Source organism: Mesocricetus auratus, unplaced genomic scaffold (genome assembly GCF_017639785.1).
Source record: "Mesocricetus auratus isolate SY011 unplaced genomic scaffold, BCM_Maur_2.0 Super-Scaffold_100021, whole genome shotgun sequence".
In the NCBI taxonomy this organism is placed as follows: domain Eukaryota; kingdom Metazoa; phylum Chordata; class Mammalia; order Rodentia; family Cricetidae; genus Mesocricetus; species Mesocricetus auratus.
Window position 1 is genome coordinate 4,470,966 of NW_024429202.1, and position 27,262 is coordinate 4,498,227.

Consider the following 27,262-nt stretch of genomic DNA (forward strand, 5'->3'; position numbering starts at 1 on the left):
CCACGCCAGTGTGTCACAGGCTCGTTTCCAGACTTCCTGCTTCTCTAAGAAGCTTTGGCAACGCCTCTTTCAGAAAGTCCTTCCATGGGGGAGGCTCTCACTAGGTGGCCATAGGATCTGGACGCTCCTCCCTGCTCCGTCACAGGACCATCTTATTCCTGTTGCTGTGAGCTTTCCATCTTGGGTCATCTTTTGTCTTGTGCATGTCCTTCCACTGGGTCCTCAGGAAAGCACCTTCTTTGTCTTTGTCTCTCGCTCCTGACACAGCCAACCGGCTGCTAATTGCTGCCTGAAGCTACATGCCAGGCAATGACAGGAGATGGCACGTCTTGGTACTTAACCAGTCTCTAAAATCTGCAGTCTGTGTCTGGTAATTTGATTTTCTTCACCTGTTTTGGAGCACTTGGTTGACTCTCACCCATGGGTGGGAAGTTTGGATGACTGCAGGGGGATGGCTTAGTCAGGAAGAGTGCTTGCCTGGGTTCAATACCCCTGTGTAGACAAAATCAAAGTCTTGGCATGGGGCCATGTGTTTATAATCCCCACCCTAGGGAATTGGAGATAGGTAGATCTCTGGGGTTTCAGGCCAGCCAGTCTAGACTGTTTGGTAAGCTCCAGGTCAGTGAGACTAAAAAAAGAAGTAAAGGTACCTGGGAAATGGCAGTCAAAGTTGACCTCAGGTCTACACACATGCACACATGCAAGCACATCTTCACACACGTGAACACAACACATGCACATGCATGGGCATGTGTGTGCATACAAACGGAAGACTCACGGAGCATGAAAGGAGGCCTTTCTACCAGGAGTGTGTGAGTGTCCAGAGCCCGGTGCTTGCTTCCAGAGGGCAAGGGATCTCTATGTCATTACGTCAGAATCATTACCGTGCATCCCTGGTGCAGACAACTGTGCACAGACAAAGGCTTAAACAGGAAGAGGTAGGGATAATCATCAAAGCCAGATGATGAGAGACGGAAGGAGAGAGGTTGGCAAAGATGGTGGAGAAGCTGTTGTGGTCGGGTGATGGGAAGCAGGCTCTGGTACTGCTCTTGACTTGGAAAGTTCTCACAGGGTGAGCACAATCACACTGAGTCAGGATGGAGGAGCCTTGGGAGCAGGGGTGGGAAATCCTACCAAGAAAGGTATGGAGGGGTTTCCTTCCTTTTATTTCACTTATTTCCCTCCAGCACTTAGAACTGGAGACATTTCTCAGATTCCTCGAGTCCCCAGGGCAGGGCTAGGAGTGGGGGGCAGTTTAAACAAATGAGTCTGGACACAGGCATGTAGAGTGTGGCCCAGGAAGCAGGGGAGGAGGGGAAGAAACTTGCAGGGTTGGAGAGAAGGAAGCTCTATTTTGAGTGACTAGGTCTCCACTGCTCTGCCAGACAGACGGCACAGACAGACCCTGCCATTCCTTCACAGCAGTCTGTCCCTCCCCCTGCTCCCCTCATTTCAGCGTCTCTTCTGTTCACGCCATCCCACGTCTTAGGACTTGATGCTCACCCACTGGCTATTCTGTCTTTTGTTTGTGTTTAAACATTCTCCATCTTCTCTCTTAAAAATCACATCAGTGTGTGTCCATATTTGCTCACGTGTGGGCAGTGCATGTGTGTGAGTACGTGTATGTGTGTGAGTACGTACATGTGTGTGAGTACGTGCACGTGTGTGAGTATGTGCGTGTGTGTGAGTTCGTGCGTGTGGAGGCTGGAGGACAGCCTTGGATGCTGTCCCTTGGCGTTTTTGAGACAAGGTCTCTCGCAGGCCTAGAATTTACCAAGTAGGATAGAGTGGCTGGTCTGGCACTCCCAGGGATCCACCTGTCTCCACCTTCCCAGCACTGGGATCCAAGTGTGTCACCATGCCTTTTGTTTTTACTCTTTTTTTATTTTTAGAAACACTCTTATTTACATATCCATCCCCCCATTCCCTTGCCCTCCCATCCTCCCATGCTTCCCACTGACCCCCCAACCCTCCCACCACCCACGCCCCAGGAATAGTGAGACCCTCCACGAGGGATCATGGAAGTCCATCACATCATTTGGGGGAGGGCCCAGGCACTCCTTTCCATATCTGGGTTGCAATGGTATCTCTCCATAGGCAAAGGGCTCCCAAAGTCCATTTGTGGCCTAGGAATAAACCTTGGCTCTACTATTAGAGGTTCCATAGACTGCCTTGGCCTCTTAGCTGGTACCCACTTGGCTTCTAGGGATCAAACTCAGGTCCTGTAAGGCAAACACTCTACTAACTTAACCATCTCCTTAGCTCTCCTCCAGTCTTCTCAAAAATGTCATCCCCAAACAACCATGATGCAAAGACTTACAATGTATCCCTGGTCCTACTATGGGCTGGGAACCAGCCTCCATGCCCCAGCTACCTTCATTCAAGTCACAAGAACAGGTGAGGTCATTGTCACTAGGACCTCTGGCTGACACCGGATGAAGCATAGCCCCAGACAGAATGAGTAAACCAAGGAAACAAGAAACTTCCGAAGCCTCTCTCTCTGCTCAGTGTTAGGAAACTGAGGTCGACTGCACCTCCCCCCCCATGCCCCCGCCACCCTCCCCCACTTCTTGCTTCCCCGCTGCTCAGTACTGAGGTGCCTTGGGCACACCTGGGGAACTTTGCAAAGTCAGACCTTCAGCTTCTTCCTCCAAGCCATGCGGGCATCTCTGGGGATGTGCCCAGGCTCACATAGAGTTGGTAAAGGGAGCCTGGCTACTCATTCTCTCCCCCCCCCTCCCATCCTTGGGGAATAGGCAAGGCATCTGACCCATGACTCTGGGAGGAGCTGCGAGCTGGTCTGGTCTCCCCTTCTCTTGGATCTGCCACCTGCAGGGCTGGTGCATCTGGTCAGGTCTTGGTGATGAGGTCAAGAGCCTACTCCTTGCAGGGGGGAGGGGTTACCATTGGTGACTGGGTTTGGGACTTGACCTTGCTTTTAGGAAATTCAGAGATTGAGAGCCATGGATTCACAGCTGCTTTCTCAGAATCGTGGCAGCTATTCCAACTTCCATGTTTCTACTTCTGGGATCCATTTCCCCATTGGCCCTGAACTGGAGCAAGAGGAAGACATTTTCTCGTATGGGCTTCACCCCCACCCCACACACCATGTGCTTTACAGAGAGCTGTTGTTGAATTTAATTAGCTGGCTTATTCAAGCTGACTACTTAGTCAGGGGTCAGTAAACACTGCTGCCTGGGATTGATAACCAAGCCCCTTTGGAACTGCATTATACCCTCCCAGGGGGACTGAACTATTAGCCACCAACCTCTCCCACCGATTCAAGCTTGGCAGTTAACTCTTTCATTGCCACTGAGCTCGTCACTAAGCATGAGGCCCTTCTGGAAGGGATTCGTGAGAGGTGTATAAGTGAGAAGCACATGGATTCCTGTTGGTTTGTACATGGTGGTAGGCATGGAGCCTACCACCAATGAACAGGGAACCTGGTTGGTTCTCTTTCTGTGTCCCCTGAGAGATCACAGCGACAGTCACCTTGCCTCTTTTTATTTGAATTGTGACTCCTGCAGCACCTAAGATGGTACATGACTTATAGGAGGAGTGTGGGGGAAATTAAAGATGTTAATTATTATTATTTAAGCTAACTAACTTTGCTTCTCTGAACAAGTTCTTGGCTGGCACTCCTGCTGGGCTGGGGACCCACTATGAGATAATCAGATCTAAGTGACCAGAAAAGGCTGGTGACCTGTGACTTTAAAGGAAGTGGCTGATTGACTAGGATATTTCTAGTGCTGGCCAAGGTACTCTGGATTCAACTAGCCTGGACAGATTTTTGTGTCCTGGTTTGGTGAGGTGGCCAGGTAGCTCAGCTCACCTGAGTTGCAAAGATGCTTCATGAGCGAGACTTTCCAGTTTTATACTTGGACGACGCTGACCACACTGGGATGGGCCACTTGCCCTATTGGCCTCTTCCCAGGCCCCAGGCCCACCTATGCCTTCCGGCCTATTTAGTTTGGAGTGGGATCCAGGCGTGGCTATTGACTACACAGTGTGGCTAGGGAAGGTTTCAGTCAGTCATAGCCCTGAAAAGAAGAGGTGAATTGTGCGAAGAGTATAAATACTGCCACCAAGCATGGCAGGGACAGGCCAAAACTAAACTGTTGTGTCCAGGTCACTCTGGGGGCCTTGTAGAAATGCAGGTGCCTGGCTCTTGGGCCCATGCTTGCCCATCTGGAGCTCTGGGGGCATGTAGGTGATTCGGGATGCATTGTCATTTGAGATCCAGGAGAAGAGATGTAACATGAGAGACAAGAGCTTGGGAACAGCGGCTCCCACCCCAGCAGGTAGCTTGTTGTGTGGTTTTGGCCTGAAGCCAAGGAGGGGAAGGTCAGGGTGAGATGAGCAGAGCCACATCAGATGTGCAAGGTTCCACACACCAGTCCCCTAGGTGTGCTGTGACAACAGTCATGGCCCCAGTGCCCGAACGGGATGGGAGGTCCACACAGGTGAATGAGCAATTAACAAAGAGCTCTGGTAGGGAGGACTGACTGGGTGTCAACAGTAGGGAATCTATAAACAGAGACCATGGTGTGTGTGTGTGGGTGTGGGTGTGTGTGTGTGTGTGTGTGTGTGCGCGCGCGCACGCGCAGTGTGTGCTGGAGGGTGTATAGGAACTTTGGTCAGCTGGTCAACATTTGTAATCCCAGTTCAGGGGCTTATGTACTGTGAAACCTGAGCCAGTGGTTTGATTTCTCTGTGCCCTCTGCATCACACTTAAAATGAGAGCACTGGGACCTATGCTGAAGAGTCTCTTGGGCTCCCTATGGAGATGAGGGAGTCAGTTGGTAGAGTACTTGTCCAGCCTGCATGAGACTCTGTGTCAATCCACAGTACGCCATAAAACTGGGTAGAAGAGCACATGCCACTAATCTCAGAACCTGGCATGCACAGGCTGTGCCTGGTGCAGAGTGGTACTGGCAGCAGGAGACAGTTAAAGCTCTTCTGTGGTTTTGAACGGTGAACCTGGCAAGCCATTCCCAGAGCGAGGAAAGGCAGAATCAGCTTGGGAAGAGGTCACAGGAGTTCCCTGGCAGTGTCTGACTGGAAATTTACAAAGGAGGAGGTCAGGGAAAGAAGGGTTCTTGAGGGATCATTGGATTTGTCAATGATGGGAAGCTGGAGGGGGTCTTCTACAGAGGGGGGAAAAGCAGACAGCCTGGCTCCGAACCTTGGCTGTGCCCCAGCATGCCAACTAAGCGCCAGGCTGGGCACTGTAGAGTTCCTACTAAACTGTGGAGATGTTGTCCCTGAATGAGGAATATCTTGGTTCCATGAGAGCAGCCATAATTCAGGAATCAGTAGATCTGTGTGGAGTTGGGTGATGTCAGGTTGCGGGAGGGGAGCAAGGCTTACCAGGTGACAGTCAAGAGATGGGCAGTGGGGAGGGACCCTGTGGAGATGGACTGTGGAGGGAAGGTTGGCCTGTGGGAAGGCCCTCTATGTGGAGGGAGACGGTGAGTTCCACCTTAGAAATGGGCTTGGGAGGGCAGTGTTTGGGCGGGGATGGGTGCAGGGGAGGCAACCGGGTCTGGGGAACAGAAACAGCCCCAGGAAGTAGCACTGCAGGAACAGGGGACAGACCTGAGGGACAGGTCCTCGATGGGGTGACACACGGAGTGACAGGTTGCAAGGAGGTGACCTCTCTGAGATTTCCAGGGTGGGTGGAAACCATCCCCCAGCACTGGGAAAGGGAGACCCTTTCCGTGGAGAGACTAAGTGCAGAGCATCGGGGATGAAAAGGGAGCGTGTGTGTGTGTGTGTGTGTGTGTGTGTGTGTGTGTGTGTGTGTGTGTGTGTGTGTGAAATGGAGTGTTCGTGCAGGGCTTGGAGACCTTGGGCAGGGGCTGGGTTCTACAGGAAATCTCTGCCTCTGCGGGCTGTTCCTTGAAACACCCAGAGAAAACTCTCTTACAACATCTGTATGCAAAGATGCTACAAAGGATCATGAAAAAGAACAAAAGGATGCACCTGTCCTGCATTCACTCCGGAGGCTGAGACAGAAGATTTAGGACCAGTTAAGGGCCAGTCTAGGGAGCTACAGTGTGTCCCAGAACAGTCTGGGGTACAAGGTGAGATCTTGTCTCTCAAATAAAGTTAAAAGGGCTGGGCCGATGGCTCAGTGGTTAAGAGCACTGGTTGCTCTTGCAGAGGACCCAGGAACTCAATTCTCAGCACCCACACGGTGGCTCAGAGCCCTAGGTAACTCCAGTTCGAGGGGATCTGATACCCTCCTCTGCCCTCTATGGGCACTGCTTGCATAAGGTACACATATGTACATGCAGGCAAAACATTCACCCACATAAAACAAAAGTAAAGCATTGAAATGAATAAATCAAGTAAAAAAGAAAATAAAAACCAGAAATGGAAGGTTCAGAAATCAAAACGCCCGAGTTTACCTGGGAATTCCAGGTATGACTTAACTGTAAAAAAGACATTCCTTTCTGAGTGTCACTCAACATCTCGTGAGAGTGTTTGCCTAAGGCCTACATGCCTTTTAGTGGATGCTGGAAAGAAAAGATCTGGGGTTCCTTGGGTCTGCTCGAACATTAATTTCTGAGGCCTGAATCCCTCTCGCTCCTGTGCACACCTGGATGTTTGAATTCATTCATGACAGGGTACTTTCCCAGAGAACGGCAGGGAGCCAGAGGCCATTCTCTTGGCACTGGAATCTAGGCAGAGCAAAACCCATTGTTAGAATAAAAATATAAAAATACAAAATAATTAAAATATGGTGATTCTCTATGAACTAGGCTCTCATAAGGTTCTGAGGAGATTGTGAGTGGACAGGAGTGACCAGAAAGGCCAGTATTTGGCAAAAGTAGGGAGAGATGGGGAAGAGAAGATGGAAGGAGTAGAGGAGGAGGGGAACATGGAGAGGGGGCAAATGGAGAGAGGATAGATGGAGAGAGTGAATGGAGAGGGGATAGATGGAGGGGGTAGGTGGGGAGGGGAGAGATGATGGAGAGGGGATAGATGAGGGGGTAGGTGGGGAGGGGAGAGGTGGGGGAGGGTGGAGGGGGGGACAGGTGGAGAGAAAGAGGGGGGGAGTGGCTGTTGGGGATGAGAGATGTGTAACACTGAGAGCCACAGGAGAAGGAGCCGAACAGTTTTGACTCTGTTTCTAAGCTAAGCTAATCTGGAGCTTGTATTACTTATCTAATTGTGCACTGATGAAGGACACATAATCTTTGTGCAGGCTTAATGTATCGCTGCTTTAATACCACATCTTATCATGGTCAGAGTCAGGGATCTACTGAGCAGAGCAATTCATTAGTTCTTATCGAGTTCCTGCCTCAGGGGTGAGGGGAGACTCAGATCAGCTCCCCATGCTCTCCCCTCCCTGGAGGAGCAAGTGGGTCACTGCGATAGGAACAGTGGTATCTTGCAATGGAGGAGTGAGACCAGAGAGGGAGGAGAGATCAGGGCGATGGGAGCCAGTTCCTGAGGGGCAGATCAAGGCCCTTGGGGCAGAAAGCCACCCAGATTAAAGTAACGTATCTGCCTCCAGTCCTGCCCAGCCAGGGACTGTGGGTAACATTTTTGGAAACATACAGGGAGTGGCTGGCCTGGGCTGCACTTCCTGGGTAATCGTGTCCGAGCTGGCCACTGTAGAGACGGGAAGGACCAGCTTCGTGGTTTGCAGCACCCAGGGTAAGGCGAAAATGTAGGGTTTCTTATTTAAAACGTATTAAAAGTTTCAAGACGGCGGCAGGAGGGTGTAGATCTAGGGTGTACCATCTGGCATGCCCCGAGGACCAGATCATTTGGACCTCTCTGGGACCACGCGTGGTGACATGATGACGGCCGGATGGCTGCCTACGACTCGGGCTCTGAGCCAGGCTGCTCTCTGGAAAGCCTATTCTGAGAGCTGGGGTGGGGAGATGGGAGAAGAGACTGGGCTGGCATGCATAGCTTAGGTAGTGCCGTGTGTGGGCACTTCTGTTTACATTAATGCTGCCGTTTATGCCCTCCGGTTCCTGCTCGGTACAAAGGCTGCTCTTTGGTGTTAGTCAAATGGATGTTTGCGTGCTTTATGAGCTTTAGTTGGGCAAGTTGCTTGCCTTCCTTGAGACTTCGTTTCCTTGTATATAAAAAGAAATGCTGCCCAGCCTGGTAGCACAGGCCTGTCATCCCAGCTACTATGGAACTGAGGTAGACGGGTCATGCATTTGAGTTATGCCTGAGCTACATAGTGAGTTCAAGGACAGTCTGGGCCACTTACAAGACCCTGTTTCAAAACTTATGCTTTTTCAGCACTAAAGAGGGAGCTCAGAGATAGACGGGTGCTCAGTGTTGCAAGCCCTGGACATAGTTCATAATACCTAAAAAATAAAAACGGCATCAAATCATCATAAAATCCTATTTACAAGAGGTTGGGATAATTAAATGAAGGGTTAATTATAAAGGTGAATTCCTAAGCTTGGTGGTGGAGGCTTGGGCAGAGTGAGCTCATGGCCAACCTAGGCAATGGAGGCCTGTTCGAAAATAAATGGTGAAAATAACACAGAAGAGGGATGGGGTGTGACTCAGGGGTGGGGTGCTAATTTAATGCGCTCAAGGCTCTGGGTTCACTGTTCAAGTCTCCAGCATGGCCAGAGACAAGGTTTATGTGCTCAGCCGCCTCTTGGTGCAGGCTAGTGTCCTTCTTAGGGATGTGCTGGGCTCTGTTTGAGGTGTAGAGCTTTGGAATTGTTTGGAATGCATGATTGCCATTAATTTGTTTCTTCCAGCTCAGGTTCTCAGAAGCAGCTAGAAGTTACCAGCTCATGGCAGAGGCAGGGTATGCCCCAGTGTAATGCACACCCAGGAGAGTCCAGGTGCTTGTGTTGGACACTTGCATGCACATACACACATACACATCAAACACATACCACATATACACGTATACACACACACCACATGCATACACATACCACACATGCATCACATATACACCAAATACACACCCCCACACACCACATACATGCCCACATACAGCACATACACACCACATATACACCATATACACATGCTCCCCACACATCACATACACGCTATACACACGCCCCACACACATACCACATATACATACCACACACACATGTCCACACCACCACACCACATACACACAATTCACAACCATGTTGAAATTGTATAGAATCAGATGTCATGTGACAGGAACACGCTCTCACAAGCCCTCGTCTGGGCACCACTGCGGGTTTCAGTCAGTCAGGCTCTGGTGTCCCTAGGTGGCTGGGAGATGAGGTAGGTGACTGTGAACTCAGGCTCTGGCTCCTGCCATTCACTGGTCTCTAATCCCAGTCCCCCGTGTGTCTCATGGGAAGCTGAAGTAAAGAGGCTCTGTTCCCCACAGCACAGTTGTCCATGTCTGGACAACTCTTCCCAGGCTGAAGGAGGACCGCTCTTCAGGGCTGCAAATGGCCCCTCTGCTCATGTGCTGGGAGCTCACTGGTCTTTGTCCACTTAGACTTGAAGCCCAAAGCAGTCGTGCCATGCTTCTGGAAGAGTGACACATCCAGTCACACGTGCACACACTTACCCCAACACGCTACACAGACCTCCAGAGCATAGATGCCATACCTCAGATACTGCTCGTCATGTATGGATATGGATATGTACCACTGACACTAGCACACCCCACACAAAGCTTAGTGCATAGTACAGGTACATACACATGCAAATTACACATATGCACTACTTATGCAAACATACAAATCACACTTACACAGATGATAATGCACATACACCATCTACATATACACACCTTGCTCATGTTGGACCACCTAAACATGTATACCACCCATGCACATTTACCCTCTACACACATACTCCACCCGTACACCATCTATACTCCACAAACACATATATGCCATCTTCATACATATGACATGCACATATGTACTATTTACACACCAAACACACATGTGGCCTCAACATATATACCACACATACCACCTACATGCACATTTATATACACCTGTGTCTGTATACATATACCACACATCCATATAAACCATCTTTGACATATACCACAAACACACATATCATCTACACGTATATACAACTAAACACATATACCACACATGCACATATATCTGCACAATTACTACATGTATGCTCATATATCATCCCCACACCACTCATATACATAAATCATCTAAACGTATACAACCACAGACACCATCTTCAAGTACATGCCATAAAAAGTTATGCCATCTGCACATTTGCACACCACACATGCACCTATGCTATCTACACACACCACACATGCACCTATGCTATTTACACACACCACACATGCACCTATGCTGTCTACACACACCACACATGCACCTATGCTGTCTACACACACCACACATGCACATGCTATCTACCCACACCACACATGCACCTATGCTATCTACACACACCACACATGTACATGTTATCTACACACAAATGCATATACACCATCTACACACCCCACACATGCATGTGTACCATCTATACAATGAAACATATGTACCACACATACACACATACCATCTACACACATTACACATGTATATATACCATCTATAAACCACACATGCACACACACATCACATGGATGTACACCATAATGCACATCATACACTATATACATAAACCACACTATGTACATGCATCCTTTACCCACAGGACATGGACACATACAGCATTAGTGCACCACGCACATACTGTCGACATGCATTATCTATATGCACTTCACGCTTGCACATATAGCTTTTAATACCTTAAACACACATTTACCATTCACACATGCCACACCCACATGCAATCTGCATGCGCTCTCCATGCACATTTACTCTTCGCATATACCTGACACGTCTTTGCTATAAAGAACGAGCTGACTGACAGATGGGATTGTGTCAACAACCTAGGGAGGAAGTGAAGGGCCACCGTGTACCTGCTGTCTGCAGTGTCATTTGTCTTCTAGTAGATAGATCAGCTTCTTTCCCTGTCCTGCGGCCCCTGCTTCCCCTACCCTACTCTGTCTGTCTCCAAGATTCCACCTGAGATGTGGGATTTGTGTCCAGCTGGGCTACCACAGGGTCTTGTCTGGTGTGGATGCAAAGATGTTGAGAGCTGAGATCCATCAAGGATCCAGTGAGGGACGGTGTGTCAGACCCGTCTGGGTTCTCGAGCAGGCTTGCTCGGGAAAAAGCCCTTGATGACTTCCTGAAGTGCTCTGCCCCTCCCTAGCTCTGCCCAGGCTCACCCTGCCAGTCAGAAGTCAGATGGTTCAGAGCTTGCCTGAAGCCTGTGAGGCCAGGCCCGGGGTCCCTGTACCACGTGACCCAGTACAGCGTGAGAGCAGAACACAAGGAGAGTGAGCCGAGCTGGTGGCAATAGGGAAGTGGAGGGGAGGACAGAACAGTCCTGTGACCCTGCAAAGCTGTAGCTCTGAAGAGCTACAGGGGGCTCATGGCTCAGTTTGGTTTTGCCACAAGCCGGATCTCTGAGCAGCTAAGCATTGTTTACCGAGTCACTGAACGGCTCTTGAAGGTTTGACACTTAATGCCATAACTGAGTATCAGGTTATGGCATAACTGAGGTTTATCACGCTCCCATGGTATTTGTGTGGCTATTGTACCAGTGGGCACATCTTGCCGGGCCGGCTGTTATTGTAGCACGCAGGGAAAGACAGAGTTGTTTTTCTCCCCTAGGAGTGTGGACAGCCTTTCAGCCCTGTGAGAGCTAGCCAGTAAGGGTGAATCTTCCATGTCAGTAGCAGCTGAATTTCTCCACGTTCTATGGCTCAGGGGTATAGTGTCTTCAATAATAGAGTCTTACTGTCAAGTTCTACAGAGTAACCAAGAGCATTGGCAATATCTGGTAATGTTTTGGAGTCTATGGGATCTCACCAGTCAACAGCTCCAAACGGGGTAACCCATAACACTGGGATTTTTATTTGGTAGCCTGTGGTGCCTACTAGAATTAACACACACACACGCGCGCGCGCGTGCACACACACACACACACACACACACACACACGCACGCATGCACCCACGCACACAGCTTCTTTGATAGCTTGTTTCCACACCACTTGCCCAAAGGGAGGTTAGTGTTAGTCAACCCTTCCATGTTCCCTTCTCTATCCTACCCACCCATCCTCCAGCCCACTTGACTTATTCCAAGGTCACTGTGAAGCTGGTCCAAGACCTCGGAGTCACCAGGACAACCACAGGAAATGGAGAAGCCTGAGCTAGACATTCTGAGTCTGTAGAACATTTGAGAAAATCTTGAGTTGATCGTGACTTAGGATGTTGGGCAGGAACTCTGAGCCTTGGTGGCTCCCAGTAGTTCTGGGTCAGAATTCTCCCTGCTGTAAGGATTCAGGCACTATGCTGGCCTGCCCCGTCACCTGGCAGAATGAACTTAGGCAGTGCCCTGGTCAGCCCGGGGTTCCATGACTACAGCCTGCGCGCAGGTGCAAAGGACGCTTTAAAGGAAAGACCCCGCCCACTTATGCCGTCTTTCTCTCTTTCCTGCTGTTTCCCTGAAGCAGACAGGACTTTTCCTGTCTCCCTGTCCTGTCCTCTCTCTGTCTCTGTGTCTCTTTACCTCCTTTCTCTTTCCTTCCCCTTCCCTCCCCTTTCTAATAAAACTTCTCACTCAAGCTCTGCCTGCCTGGCAGGTTTGTCCCCTGCCTAGCTCACCCTCACCTGCCACGGAATCTACCAAGGTTCCCCAGGCGCCGTTATCATAACACATGCACTGTCAACAAGCCATGCCCCGACTCTCTTGGAACCACGGTTTTGTTGTTGCTGTTTGCTCCTTAATCGCTTCTTTTGTGTGTGTGTGTAAGAGTGTGAGTGTGTGTGCAGATGTCCACGCACACGTATGTACGTGTATAGAAGTCAGGGGTCAGTCTGGAATGCCTTTCCTTACATGCTCCCCACTGTTTTGTGGGCTCCTCACACTGGAGCTTACAGATCTGACTAGGCTGTAGCCCAGTGGGTGCCAGGGATCTCCCTGCCTCCCTCCCCGGTGTTGGGGTTACAATGCAGGCAACCCTGGGAAATGGAACTCAGGTCCCTGTGCATGCGCGGCAAGGGTCTCGCCAACTCAGCCATCTCTCTGAGTTGGCTTCTTTAAATTGACACCGTCGATCTTAGGTCTTCACGGGTGAATAATGTGGATCCGTCCCAGTGTCCTTCATGCTGTCAACTCTGAAGCAGTGACATTATTCTAACTTAATTAAGACGAAGAAATAATACTGCGAATGGGGGCCTTTGAGGTTCCGGGATGCGAGCTGCGCAGTGTGGAGTGGTGAAAGGTCATGGCTTGGGGGTTAGGTTTAGAGTGCACCAAATAGAAACAGATTCAAGAGATAGGAAGTCCTTCCTGCCTGGCTGAGGGTGGAATGCAGGATCCGCGATGCTCAGAATAGTGGAGCCCTTGGGAAACCATCGAGAACGGATCAAGCCAGATAGTGACAAAGGTTGGGAGTGGCGGAGTCCTTGGAGATCTGCAGTCGAAGGCAGCTGCTCCATCGGAGTACTCTAGGTCTCAGAGAGAGGGGCACTGTGAAACAAGACCACTGACCCCGAGCATAGTGGCAGAGCTGGGACCAGCAGCAGTGAGGGTGAGGTCCGGAAGAGATGCTTTCTCCATTGGGGGAGGCTTGCAGCTCATGGAAGGTGTTGGCCCCTGGCTTTGTGACCCCGTGGGAAGGGGTCAGGATGTGGGGGGCAAGAGGCTGCAGCTCTGGGGAGACCTCCATGGAGAGAAAAGTGGGTCACGCTGGAGGCAGGTTCAGTCCCTCTGGCCTGAGCTCAAGTTCGCTGGGTTTCCTTCTGTTCTTGCTTCCTGCTGACCCTGTGGTTTCTCAATTCTGCTCCTCTTCTTAAAGGGACTTCACAATGACACATTGCTCAGGCCACCTCACTTTCCCAACCCCTGCCCACGGCCAGTCACTGCCTTCTGCTTTGCTTTTTCTTTTTAAATTTTGGTTGATTGATGGATGGATGGACGGACGGACAGAGGGACGGACTGACTGACTGACGATTGACTGATTGATGGATGGATTGATTTGGGTTCCAATGTTGGGAGTTGAATTAGAGTCCCAGGCATGCTAGGCAAGCATTCTACCGCTGAGCTTTATTCCTAGCTCTATTTGTGGTGTGTGTGTGTGTGTGTGTATGTGTGTGTGTGTGTATGCACACATGCCTGTGCATACACACAAAAGACAATCTCAGGCATTGCTCATCCACCTTCCACCATTTTGGACATGCAGTCTTTCACTGGCGTGGAACTCACTGAGTAGGATAAGCTGACTGACTAGTCAGCAAACTGGGAAGCTCCCTACTGGTCCTCCTTGTCCCCAGCTCTGGGATCATACAAACAGCTATGTCTGACATTTTTTCCCATGGATTCTGGGGACTGAAGTCAGGTCCTCATGCTGGCAAGGCAAAAACTTTACCAACTAAGCCATCTCCCCAGACTCCATCTCTGGTTTTGATCAATGCACAATCATTATGCATCCCTGCAGAATACAAGGCAATGTGTCAATACATGCCCATTTTATATAATGATTAAATCAGGACAACTAGCCTAGCTGTCACCTCAAACCCCACCATCCCTTCATTTACTTTTCTAACTAGAGTGAGTTTGGAATGCAGGGAAAGGCCACTTCTCTGTCTTAATTTCACAGTTTCTGAAGCTAAAGCTGGGTGATTTCTGAATTCCAGTCGGCAATTCTTTTAAGGCTGGGCCTAAGCATCCCATTGTAGGAAATGTGCTTCTGGGCAGGGCCAGTCTCTGTGGTAACCCTGAGAGTCTCCACCTACAGAGCACCCAGGTGCCCCTGCCATTTCGTGCTCATGGCCTTGTTCGCTCCTCATAGAACACCCTGGGGAAGATGTGGTGATTATGTTAGTAGCTCAGATGAGCTCCTAGCTAGGAGATATCCTTGCGGTTACCACCAGCCAGGTAGGCAAAGCCAGGAGTCAAAGTCCAGGCTGCCTGGCTTCCAGACCTCTGCTCCTGGTTCTGCCAACAGGCTGGAGCTAAGGAAGCAGACGGGCAGAGGTGTGGGCAGTCACTGTGCCTGGCTTGAAGGCAATGCCACATGTGATAACGGGTATCACAAGGACACTGACTAACCAGAGCAATAGTGGCGTGAGCACCTGGTACAAACCCGTGCCAGCTTGGGTCATCCTGGTTCATATCCCTGATTTGGCAAGGCCTGGTGCGGGGGCGGGGGTAGCTGAGTAGTCTGCAGAAGACTCGGGGTACAGGAAGGTGAGGGAGTGAAGGCTGGGGACGGGGATATGTGTCTTCCTCGGCCTCATTCTGACCCTCCTAGAGTCCCACCGTGCTGCTAGCCTAGCCTCCTCTCCTCAGCCTCTGGAAGCTTCTTCATCTACTCTGCACTCAACCCAGAAATGTCTTGCTCACCAGTTCCTTGCGATTCACAAGGCTGAGAAACAAAAGGGACAGGCTTTGTGTCCTTCCAGACAACCCATCTGCCTTCAGACTTGGGTACCCAGACGCTAGAGCCTTGTCTCAGCAACTCTGGGGGTCAACACCGATGGTCAGCCTGACATAGTCTAGAATTACCAGACTAGCCTAGCTGGGCTTGTCTGTGAGGGAGTCTCTAGACTGGGTTGGTTGAGGTGGGGTCTGCTCCACAGGCTGTAGTCCCAGACTCCATTAAAAAGTCCCAGACTATACAGGCAAACATCATTAAGTGGCTCTGTCATGGATCTGGTCCCAGCAATGACAGAGTGACAGACACCACCCATCTTGACCACCAGCTGCCTTATCCCATGGGAAACCCCAGGTATTCCTCCAGGAGCATCTGAGGTCTGTGGGCCGGGATAGTGACTCCCCATCCCATCCCTAGAACTCTTCTCTTGCTCCTTGAAAAGGTTCCAGATTGCTTGTCAACTGCTAGTACTGAGTGGTTCCAACTGGTATTTCCTGGCTACCTCACAAAGAGCCTCCATCCTTGCTTTCTGAGAACACCGGTGGTTTCTAAGTTGACAGACCTACAGTCTGAGCACTGTGGAGTACAAGTCTTTCATTACCTATAGAAACGAAGGTCACCAGAAGGCAGGGGATGCAGCCACTGTCTTGGAGGTGCCTCAAATATGTATGAGGACCACTGCTCAATCAAGGAAAGAGCCAGCGTCACACGGCTCTTTTAGACTGTTTTATTTAAGGCTGGCCCAAACCTATTAAGAAGTCTACCACAAGATTTATAAAGAAAGATAAAAATGGTACCGTTAAAAAAGTTTTAGAATGGCAATTAAAATGGGTTATAATTTAAAATGAGAGTTGACATAAAGTTTCACAACTATTAACTAAATTGTTAGGAGTCCAAGGGTAAGGTGCTCTCCTCTGGAGGGCTCCAGGGTTTACACGACGTGCCATGTCTAGCTTTTTAATTTCTCTGTAAGCTTCTGGAGCTTGGTTCAAAGGGCTGCTTCAGAGATGGTACAACAAGGTCACAGGGCTCAAGTGAAGACATCGATGTATTGGAAAAGGCTGGCCATGCGGAGTGGCGTGGATGAGGGTCACGTGGGTGCAGAGCTCGATGATGGATCACGGCCCCAGGAGTTGACTGTTTGCTCATTGGGATTTACAAGTTTGTTTGTTTCCGCATTTTCAGTAATGATGTAGTGACAGCTGTGGACCCATCTTCACATGATAATAACCCAGAACAAGAGAGACAGCTAAGTACCAAGACTCAAAAAGAACTCAACAACCCCCACCAAATTAAATAAAGATGGGCAGGATGGCACCTGGCAATCTGAGTTCCATCCTTGGAACACACATGGAGGAAGGAGAGAATTGGCTCTCACGTGGCTTGCACTGACTTCTACATGTGCAACATGGTCCTAGCATGTACTCGAGCACACGCACGCACGTGCACACACACACACACACACACACAGAGCAAACAAATGAATAAATCCTCTATGGAGCTTTGTCTCTATGTATGTTTAGAAAACGGAGCTCTGTGTGTAAGGTGGTGGGGGATGAGCTGAGCAAGGCTGTGTTTGTGAATCTTGTCAGTCTCCTTATTGGATCCACTCTGGTCATCCGAAGTGTGTTAGGAACCAGAGGTGGAGCATGGCTATGCCCTGAAGAGGTCTGTGTGCAGATGGCTTAACTAAGCAATCCAGGGACAACGGTGGCAACCATGATGGCACCACCGAGTGAGGTTTCCCCAGTGGCAAGTCAATGAATTAACTCTTGTTGTTCCAACCTGTCAATCAGTCCCAGTTCCGGGCCAGAGCAATGTCCTCTGTCCTTGGTGGGTGTGAAAAGCAGATGGGACCAGATTTTCCCGAGTATGTTCAGCACCGAAGGGCACTCTCATATGCCTTGGGTTTTAATAGCCAACTCTCATCATGTGGAGGACACCGGCATCCTTCAGATGAGTGAGCTGTCGCCTTAAGGATATTTTGTGCTACTTGAAGCACGTCTGAGTACAAGAGAGTGAGCATGAGCTGGGAGGGAGTCTGTCCATCTTCTACTCCTCTGGAGGCCTATGCATCAGGAGCCGTGGCCTATAGTTAGCTGAGAGTTTTTCTAACAGCTGACTCCTGCCCTCTCCTCCTGTCACCTGTAAACCGTCTCTCCCCGACCCTGGTGTATGTTGACTCTCCAGGGGCCAGAGAACTCCTAGAGTATTCTCATCACAGGTATGGAGACATCAGCTAAGCGCCAGCTCTGACCGCCTGCAGGTCACATGTTGTGACTGCCACCCCCTTCACTTCTCTCGGGACAAAGAAAGGGTGTGGGGAAGTGTCTGTGCCAGCAAACACCTGTGAGTCTGGAGAGGCCAGCTGAGCAACTCCAGGTGAAGAGGGCTGGAAGAAGCAGAAGGCCTGTGAGAGAAGGGACGGGCCTTCGGTACTGAGCTGATGGCCCCCAGCAGGCTCCGTGACAAGGGTAGGGACAGATCCCTACCTGTCTGGCTCTTTCTCATGACCTCCCGTTCTCTCTGCCCTATCACCTAGACTGTGTGGATGAGGACCTAACGCACCTGCCTGCCGACCGTCCCAGCCTGTAGTAGCCATGGCTCTCATCAAGAGGGGTCACCATGGCCTGGGCTTCCTTTGCTGCTTTGGAGGCAGTGACCTCCACGAGATCGACCTCCGGAACAGCCATCCATTGCAGTATCTTGAGTTTTCCGGTCCCATCCTGAACCCAGAGGAGCTCAATGTCCGCTTTGCAGAGCTGGTGGTCAGTGTGGGAAGGGTTGAGGGGGCTCTGGTGACGGGGGAGACGTGGATAGAAAGCAGAGAAGGGAGAGGCCAGGAGCCTGTGTGCTGAGTTCTCCACTCCACACAGTTCTCCTCAGGGGAGAGGCAGTGCTTCCAAAGAGAAGACAGACTCTCGCTGAGACAGGCACCATGACACGGACCATCAAAGGGGCAAAGCATCTGCCTCCAGTTCCCTTTGGTCCTGGACCATCTGGTGCTAGACCAGCCTGGCTGCCATTAGAAGGGTCAGAGTGTAAAAAGAGATATCGAGTACTCCTGATTGCTTCCGCTCAGTTGTTTTCTGGGATTTCCATAGGAGTCTTTAATTTCAGAGGTAAGCAGAAAGTGGGGTCCTCCAGGGGACCCCGAGAGCCTTGGAACAGGGAGATGAACACTAGAGATACAGAGGCAGAGATGGGTGGTTCCTGCCTGACCTGGCTGGGATCTAAGACTGTCTTCTGGGCTGTGCAGGGAACAGGCCAATGAAAGTGTGTCTCCTTGTCACTAAATCTGTAGACTTGTTTAATTTCAAAGGCAGGCAAGCTGATTAGCATTATCTTAAAGCACGTGGTGTGTGGTGTGTGGCATGAGGACCGTAAGGTCAAGGTCATCCTGGCTGCACAGTGAAATCCAGATCAGCCTGAGCTACAAGAGAGCCTATCTCAAAAGAAGAAAAAAATAGAAAAAGAAAAGGAAAAATGTAAAATATATTATACTGATATTTTTTACATTTATTACACATTGAAATGGTCATATTTTATGTATATTAGTTGAAATAAAATGTAACATTAAAATTAACTTCATCTATTTTTTCCTCTTTAATTTTTTTAGTGTGACTGGAACATTTTAAAATACGCTGCTCCCATTATATTTCTACTTAACAGTTCTGACCTAGGGAAGGAGAAATCTTAAATGTTCTCCCTAAAGCCCTAGGGCTGCAGAGATGGCTCAGTGGTTAAGAGTGTTTGCATCTCTTACTGAGGACCTAAGGTTGGTTCCTAGCACACACTGAGTGGTTTACAACTGCCTGTTAGTTCATCTCCAGAGGATCTGATGCCCTCTTCTGGCCGCCACTAGTAGCTGCACTCATCACACACACACACACACACACACACACACACACACACACAAGAGAGAGAGAGAGAGAGAACAAAACAAAAAACAAAATGACTCTTTAGAAGCCACCCAGCACAGCCAAACAAGAGAATGACCCCAAATATGACAACCTCAGATGCTTGCCTCTCAGACAGTATAACCCAGCCTGGTGGAGTCCTGAGCCTTGCACAGCCAGCTTCACCTGGTGTCCTGAAGGTGGAAGCGTTGCAGATCAGCATCAGTGTCTCCTTTGGGATGGTGTCCCATTCCCCATGCTCAGACTCTGGCCCTCATCTCTCTGGCTCAGCTTTTCCAGCCCGTGCTAGCTTGAAGGATCCAGGAAAGTTCAGAGGAGAGACTCAATAGGCAGGCAGAGGGATGGGAAGCTCTGAGGAAGAGATAAGGCCATCTAATGGCATGGGACCTCTTTTGTCAGGCCTTAACCCGGGGTGCTAGCAGACTGTAGAGACAAATAGCCATGCCCCGGATGCACCAGGTGAGGGAGCAGCAAAGCCAAGGCAGGGAAGGTGGGAACAGGGTGGTCTGGAGTCGGAAAGGGATTTACAAAGACAAGGAGGCGTGGGCAGGAAACAGAGGAGCACCGGGTAGAGGAAGCTGGGCTTGGTTGAGGCAAGGCCTTGAGGCTTTGCTTCTCGTAGAACAAGAGATGCCTTACGTGTGTGAGCTCTCTGGAAGGAGGAGAGGAGGCTGGGCAGTAGTTTGGGGTGTTCTGATCTCCTGTAGAGCTTCATACTCAGGCATGATTCTTCTCCTCTTCGTAGGATGAATTGGACCTCACAGACAAAAACCGAGAGGCTGTGTTCGCACTGCCACCCGAGAAGAAATGGCAGATCTACTGCAACAAGAAAAAGGTGCTCCCTCCCCCCCCAACTCCACCTCAGGGACCCCAGCAGGCAGGGGCAACTGTGATACTTAATCATTCATTCATTCAATTCATTTAAGAGATAGTCTTAGGTACACACTAAGAATGTGAGAGCAAACAGTAAAGAAAAACAGTCAGTAAAGCACTTGCTATGCAAACTTGAGAACCTGAGTTCAAATCCCAGCAACCACATAAAAAGCCAGATCATTGATGCATCTTTGCCTTCCACATGTGCGTGCATGCACGCATGCACGTGCACACACACACACACACACACACACACACACACCTGCATACATACCCACACCAATGAAACTCATTAAAAAAGCAAAGACGAGAAGAGCGTCCCGATTCACTTGGGCTTCCCTTGAGAATTAGGATTCTCTATTGCAGAGACCCATGGGACAGACTCCTGCCAGACTCCTGTGCTGGGTCAGGGTCAGGAAGATGCAAAGCTGAGAAGTGTCACTTTCCTTCTTACGCCTGCTTCCTGGCACACTGGCAAGGCTCCACAGGCTCCAAGTTCCGCAGCCTCCCTGACTGGAAACCAAGTGTTCCAATGCATAAGCCTATGGGGGACATTTTTTTATTCAAGCCACTATATCCAATAATGAAATTTTTATTTAAAGCAGTCAGGATGGGAGAGAGCCCACCAACAACGTGCACAAGCACGGGCAGCTGAGTTTGACCCACAGAGCGTACATTTAACAAAAACCACATGTGGCGGTCAGCACATTTGTAATCCCAGTGGTGGGCAGGCAGGGACGCTGAGCTCCCTTGGGGCTTGCTGGCTAGCTATCCTAAACAACTTAAAGAACACTGGACCAGTGAGAGACCCTGTCTCAAAAGCAAGGTGGACAGGGCCTGAGGCACAAAACCAGAGTCACGCCCAGGCCTTTCTGTACATGTGTGCACACATGCATGTGTTCCCATATGTACCTGCACCTGCACAAACATGCACACTCATACATACACACAAATGGAAGACATAAAAATAGTAATGTGCATGGGGCTCAGTCATCATAAAATGACATTTATTAATATAAGCAAAACAGAAACAACAGGAAAACATGCTGTTTTTGCACATGTCGCCCATTGGAAATGGCCCCTACCTGGTGTCTGCCCCCCCCCTTGGCAGTCACACAAATCTGTATTCATTGTCAATATTTCACCAAGGAAGAAACAGAAACCTAGGGAGGATGTGCAGCTTCCACAGGCTGCCTCTGTGGGTAGGGCTGGAAACTGATCCCTCTACAGACTTCAAACAATGCAGTCTTAGCCTATGGAGATGTCCATCAAGAAGTCCCCAACCCTTTGACATTGTGGCACAGCACTGTCACTGCGAATGTGTTGGGCCACATGGGTAACTACCCTGAGATACATGTGTCCCGTGGACTGTGGTTGGAGACACCTGAGTCTGTCCCTCATGTTCCAGGAGCAGGAGGACCCCAACAAGCTGGCAACCAGCTGGCCCGACTATTACATTGAGCGCATCAACTCCATGGCTGCGGTAAGTGTCTGTTCTTCTCTTGTCCCACATAGCCAGGTACAGGGAGGTGGTGGCGCCCCAACGCCACACTGCCTTCCCTGCCCTCCAGTGCCATGCCCCCTAAGGCTCAGCAGCTTCCCAGTGATTCTGAGATCTTGCACAAGCCACCTCCTTGGACATCGAGTCCTCTCAGGAGTTAAAGACTATTAGCCCAGTTGGACATCACCCATCTTGGGAAACAGCCTGGGTCAGTAATTCCCTCTATTTCCTAGATATGGGAAATTAAGTCCCAGGCCAGATCCTGGTCCTCTCAGAGTCTGTCTATCACGGTAGTGAAGCATCCTCTGAGTCCTTGCCCTTCCCAAGGCAAGGGTGTGCTCTGCAGGCACAGCCACCCTGGGAATACAGAAGCCTCCCAGGGGAAGGCAAACAGCTCAGTGTGACTTCTACTCACTTTCCCTGTGGGCCTCAGATGCAGAACCTGTATGAGTTTGATGAGAAGGAGACAGCCACAAGGAACCAAGTTGTAGAAGACCTGAAGACAGCCCTCCGGACACAGCCCATGAGGTGACGTGGACTGTACCCTCTCAATCACTTCCTTCCTTCTACGCCCCTTCCCAGTGGCTCTGTCATTCTGAAGCCTGGCGTAGTGCTCTGCCCCACGCTGGCCCTGTTGGCCAAGGTTGCATGCAGAATTTCATGAGATCCACTTTTACCTTTTTGCTCCCAGTTTCCATTTCTCTGTGGGTCGCTGGGAGGGTGTGGATAGGAGGGGAAATGATGTGGGGGAGTGGACAAACCTTGGGTCCCGAGAACTCTGAAAAGAGGAATCGAGGGCAGGCGGTGTGTAATAAAGGACTTTCTGAGGAAGAGTGGGCAGAGTGACCGCTCAGAGAGGAGGGAGGAGGGCATGGGTTGAGAAATCCTCCACACACTAGGGGGCAATGCGGAGTCTAACTAAGGGTGTGCTCTAGCCACCTAGAGTGGGAGCCAAGCAGGAAGGAAAGGGGGCAGATGGGGGTCCAAAGGCCACAGAATACCTCTTCCCCCTCCTAGACCACAGTGAAGATCCAGAGACAGCCGAGAGCTGCAAGAGTCTCTTTTTTGCTCTTCCCAGTGTTGTGCTTGAACTACTAACATTGGAGAACCCACTGTTAAATGCTCAGCAGTCTTCCAAATGAGTTATTAGTCCTATTTGCAATTATATTTTAAATTATATCAACTTTTGATTAAATAAATGATATCCAAAATAATATTGGTATACACCACTAATTACCCAATTATTTTTCTGCATTTTGCTATTACATATGGTCTTTCTATTAGCTATGTTCTTGAGTTTATGCCCATGATCCATGATGAAGATAGCATGTAATCAAAAGTTCATTTTAATTCCCCTTAGTAAAATTCTGATTTTAAGAATCACATGACATCATTGTAGAAACTATGTGCAATACAGAAAAGCATAAAATCAGGAAAAATACATATTGCTAACTTCAGTTGAGAACATACTCTGGATACTTACACAACATAACATTCATAGAGATACATTTACATATTAATTATATATAGTAGTTCTGAACTCAATTCATGACCATGTTCTCAGATCCTTAATTAAGTTACTAAATTAAGGTCTCTACAATAATTTTTAATGCATTGCCATAGCTGTCTCACACACAGACAAGGTAAAATCTTGCTTCCACAGCATAAAATACACAGAGTTGAAGAATAAACCAATTCAATTAAAACGGGCTCACAAATATTAAAAAAATGCAGGTGATAGCAATAAATGTTCGTTGGTGAGCGCTGGCAGTGGGTGGGTGTGGTAAGCACTGGAATACTGAAGAACCCATAGGTGCCAATGTATTTTGAGATATCTGCAACAGCTCTAATTCGATATGAAAACAGCGGCCATTATTTCGGGTGACAAAGTCTCTGATTCCGCTAGTAGTTCTGTGGTTGGTAGCCTGCATTTGTTATTGAAGGAATGCGAGTATTCTGTCAGAGGTTATCCAAGATAAAAGTGTAATTCTCTTTTCCCATAGAGGTCTTTGGACTGAGTGACTGCTTCCCGGGGGCTCTTTATGGGAATACAGACTCCAGATTAAGAGTGGCCGGGCTAAATGGCTGTACGCTAAGCATCAGGGAAATGCTGTTTATCAGGGCCTCTTGATCTGAGTGTAATGGCCTCCCCATGCTGAAGTGTTTTCTTGTCACCTGTCTATAATTCTCCCACAGCTGGTCTGGTTAGAGATGAGTCTTCAGGTTGATACACTATAATGATTGCAATCATGGCTTCACCCATCCCCGCCCCCAGCTATGCAAATAACAGTGATATGCAGATTTAGGGTGTGAATTATCTTTATGTCACAGAGACCAAGTACCCTAGAAAAGCAACTGAAGGGAGAAAGGACTTTCAGAAGGTTCAGTCTATGGTTACTCGGCGTTGGCTCTGGCCTGTGGTAAGGAAAACTCCATGGTTACAGGAGTGCATGGCAGAGTCTGTTCCCCTCACAGGGGACAAGGAGGAAGAGGAGCGCAATATAACCTTCTGAGGCACAACTCAAGTGACAACTTCCTTCAGCTGTCCCCCATCTCCTAAAGTGTCTGGAACCTCCAAAACTAGCTTCCCAGTTGGGAGGGGGGGCGGGCGTTCAATACATGAGCCTTTTGGTGGGATACCACCACAGTACACCGCATTTCAAATGTAAGTTCTAGGACCAGGAAAATGGCTCAGTGAGTGAAGAAGCCCTTGCTCTAGCAGCACGAGGACCTGAGTCCAGATCTCCAGCACCTATTTAAAAGCCACACACCTGTAACCCCAGTGCTGAGAGACAGAGGTAATCGAGGCCTTGGAGCTTGCTGGCCAGCCAGTCTAGCTGAACTGGCAAGGCCCAGGTTCACTGAGAGACCCTGTCTGTCTCAGAAAACAGGGGGGGAGAGCAATAGAGGAGGACACTTTAACATCACACTCCACACACAGGTGTGCGCGCGCACACAAGAGCACACACACACACACACACACACACACACACACACACGCACACGCAGTAAAAAATAAAATGCAAGTCCTTTGGTGGGGAGGGGGTGTCCCTACACACACAGGGAGAAAAAAAACCCGCAAGAAGTGAGAATGAAAACTCAATTCAGACTTACTTCTGTCAACCTGGATTAATCCCAACAAATGTAAGCAGAGGAGAATCTGGAAAAAAAGTTTCCTAGTGCAAAACCATCCCCAATGCACTAAGAATTGTAATTACATTGCAACTCAATACAGGCAGGGTACATGCCATTTCCTCCAGGAAGATGGATCTAGAGATATCTGTGCTAGCTTAAGGGCCTAGGGAAGGGTCTGGCCTGGTCTTGGTCATACAGATATTGTAGAGGTCATGTGGACTACCACCTCTGGTGCTGACTGGGGGAGCTTAGGGAGCCCCTGGCTATGAGGGCCGTGTAAATGGCTCTGGTCCTGACTGTGAAAATTTAATATGTCGTGACCCAACAGATAAGGAAGATCACCAGGCTGTCAATCACCCCCAATCCCTAGCTTTCTGGATGAAGGATATGTTTTACATCCTTTCCTTTAAGAGGATAATCCTGGTTTTCCTGGAGATCTGTGGGTGCAAGGACCTCCCGTGTTGTGTTCCCAACACTCTGGGACTGGAGAGATGCTCAGCAGTTAAGAGCATTTCCTGCTCTTCCAGAAGTCCAAAGTTCTGTCCCCAGCACCCACATTGGATGGCTTACAATAGCCTTTAATTCCAAATCCAGGGATCCAGTGCCTCTTCTGGTCTCTTTAGACAGACAGACAGACAGACAGACACACACACACACACACACACACACACACAATAAAAATAAAAATAAGTTTTTATTTAAAGAATTTATGAACTGAGTCTTCTGAAAGGATGAGATTTGGGGCCTATGGATAAACTCATAAATGAGCCAGGAGGCTATCGTGGGTGGAGCATGGTGAATGGCGTGCATACTGAGTAGCTATTTGCAAAATGTGTGTGGAAGACAAAAATAGGAAGTTCCTCTGGGGCTTTGGCTTAGGTTTGTGACCCGCTTCATCGAGCTGGAAGGCTTGACCTGTCTGCTGAACTTCCTCCGGAGCATGGACCACGCCACCTGTGAGAGCCGCATCCATACCTCTCTCATTGGCTGCATCAAGGCTCTGATGAACAACTCCCAGGGGCGGGCACATGTCCTGGCCCAGCCCGAGGCCATCAGTACCATTGCACAGAGCCTGCGCACAGAGAACAGCAAGACTAAGGTGGCAGTACTGGAAATCCTGGGTGCAGTGTGCCTTGTGCCCGGAGGACACAAGAAGGTTCTCCAGGCCATGCTGCACTACCAAGTGTATGCAGCCGAGCGCACTCGTTTCCAGGTGGGCAATGGGTTGGAGGCTTGGGCCATGGACTGGGGCTGGGAGGGGTAGCATGGGAGAGAAACTGAGAACCATATAAAGGACCCTGAAGGGAAGGGACATCATGTAGACTGCGTGTCCACTCATGGAAGGAAGGGAGATCTAGGACCCAGAAGGCTTCTCTCGAAAGACATAAGCAATTGTATGTTCAGAGCTGTGGTCTGGCTTTCAAACTAGATTTGTCCTCTTACTAGACTGTGGGTCCCTGAGGCTGAAATACTGGTTTACTCCATGGTTTCCGTGGCTCTGGCTATCTGAGATTAGCACCTGCCTTATGATAGGAACCCAGACAAGAATTATTGAATTGAGTACAGTTGCTGGGGTTAAGATTTTAGGACTGGGTGAGTGCCAAGTTTGCAGACACTGGACCAGCCTGGGAATGCAGGCCATGCTGGTTCCCTTCTTTTGTCTGACCTGTGATTTGTGCCTGGGTTAAGTCTCAGTCATTGACCTGACATTGTAAATTCTGATGTATGAGCCAGGCTGTTGGTCTGGCACCATATGTTTGCAGATAAGCAATTATCCTGTGCAGAAAGTGGTCCCTGGCCCTTTGCAAAGGATGCTAAACAGTAAAAGAAGCATCCATGGGGTTGGGGAACTATGTAAGAATGGCCAAGGACCGACAACAGCTGGTGCAGAGTCAGAGGTCAGCAGGGGAACCCAAAGCCCTGGGGGCTGAGCAGGAAGCCAGGGGTGTGAAGAACTAGGGTGGACCCCATAAGTTGGGGAGGCATGACCAGGCAGGGCAGTAGAGCAGGGTTCTCGGCTGGCACCCTGAATCTCCTTCCCGACTATTCCTGTCTTCCCATTAGACACTGCTGAACGAGCTGGATCGAAGTTTGGGTCGGTACCGGGACGAGGTCAACCTAAAGACAGCCATCATGTCCTTCATCAATGCCGTCCTCAACGCTGGGGCTGGAGAGGTGAGGCCCCTTGCTTCCACTCTGCCCTCAGGCAGTATGTGAGTTTGAGAACTTTCTAGGCAAATGACAGAGTGAAGGACGGAGGCTTGGTGTGACCACTGCCGTCCTTGTTATCTTCAGATGCCTTTAGAACTCCCTACCTGCGACCCCCGGGAAGGGACCCCCGACCCGCGGGGGTGAGGTG

General features: G+C 49.6%; 1 protein-coding gene across 5 annotated transcripts in view; it reads left to right on the plus strand.

The window, feature by feature from the left end:
• The window catches only part of Daam2 (dishevelled associated activator of morphogenesis 2), a 110,782-nt gene that overhangs the window by 45,550 nt on the left and 37,970 nt on the right, over nucleotides 1-27,262 (plus strand). For 4 of the 5 annotated variants that reach the window (XM_005072410.4, XM_040729602.1, XM_013115110.3 and 1 more), the window contains exons 2-7: nucleotides 18,017-18,242; nucleotides 20,140-20,229; nucleotides 21,676-21,750; nucleotides 22,202-22,296; nucleotides 25,783-26,116; nucleotides 26,968-27,078. In XM_005072410.4, the coding sequence (XP_005072467.2) occupies nucleotides 18,075-18,242; nucleotides 20,140-20,229; nucleotides 21,676-21,750; nucleotides 22,202-22,296; nucleotides 25,783-26,116; nucleotides 26,968-27,078 (873 nt within the window). In that variant the 5' untranslated portion in view covers nucleotides 18,017-18,074. Of the gene's footprint in view, nucleotides 1-7,576; nucleotides 7,669-18,016; nucleotides 18,243-20,139; nucleotides 20,230-21,675; nucleotides 21,751-22,201; nucleotides 22,297-25,782; nucleotides 26,117-26,967; nucleotides 27,079-27,262 lie in introns of those variants that run through there. The other variant, XM_040729600.1, reaches the window with a different exon arrangement.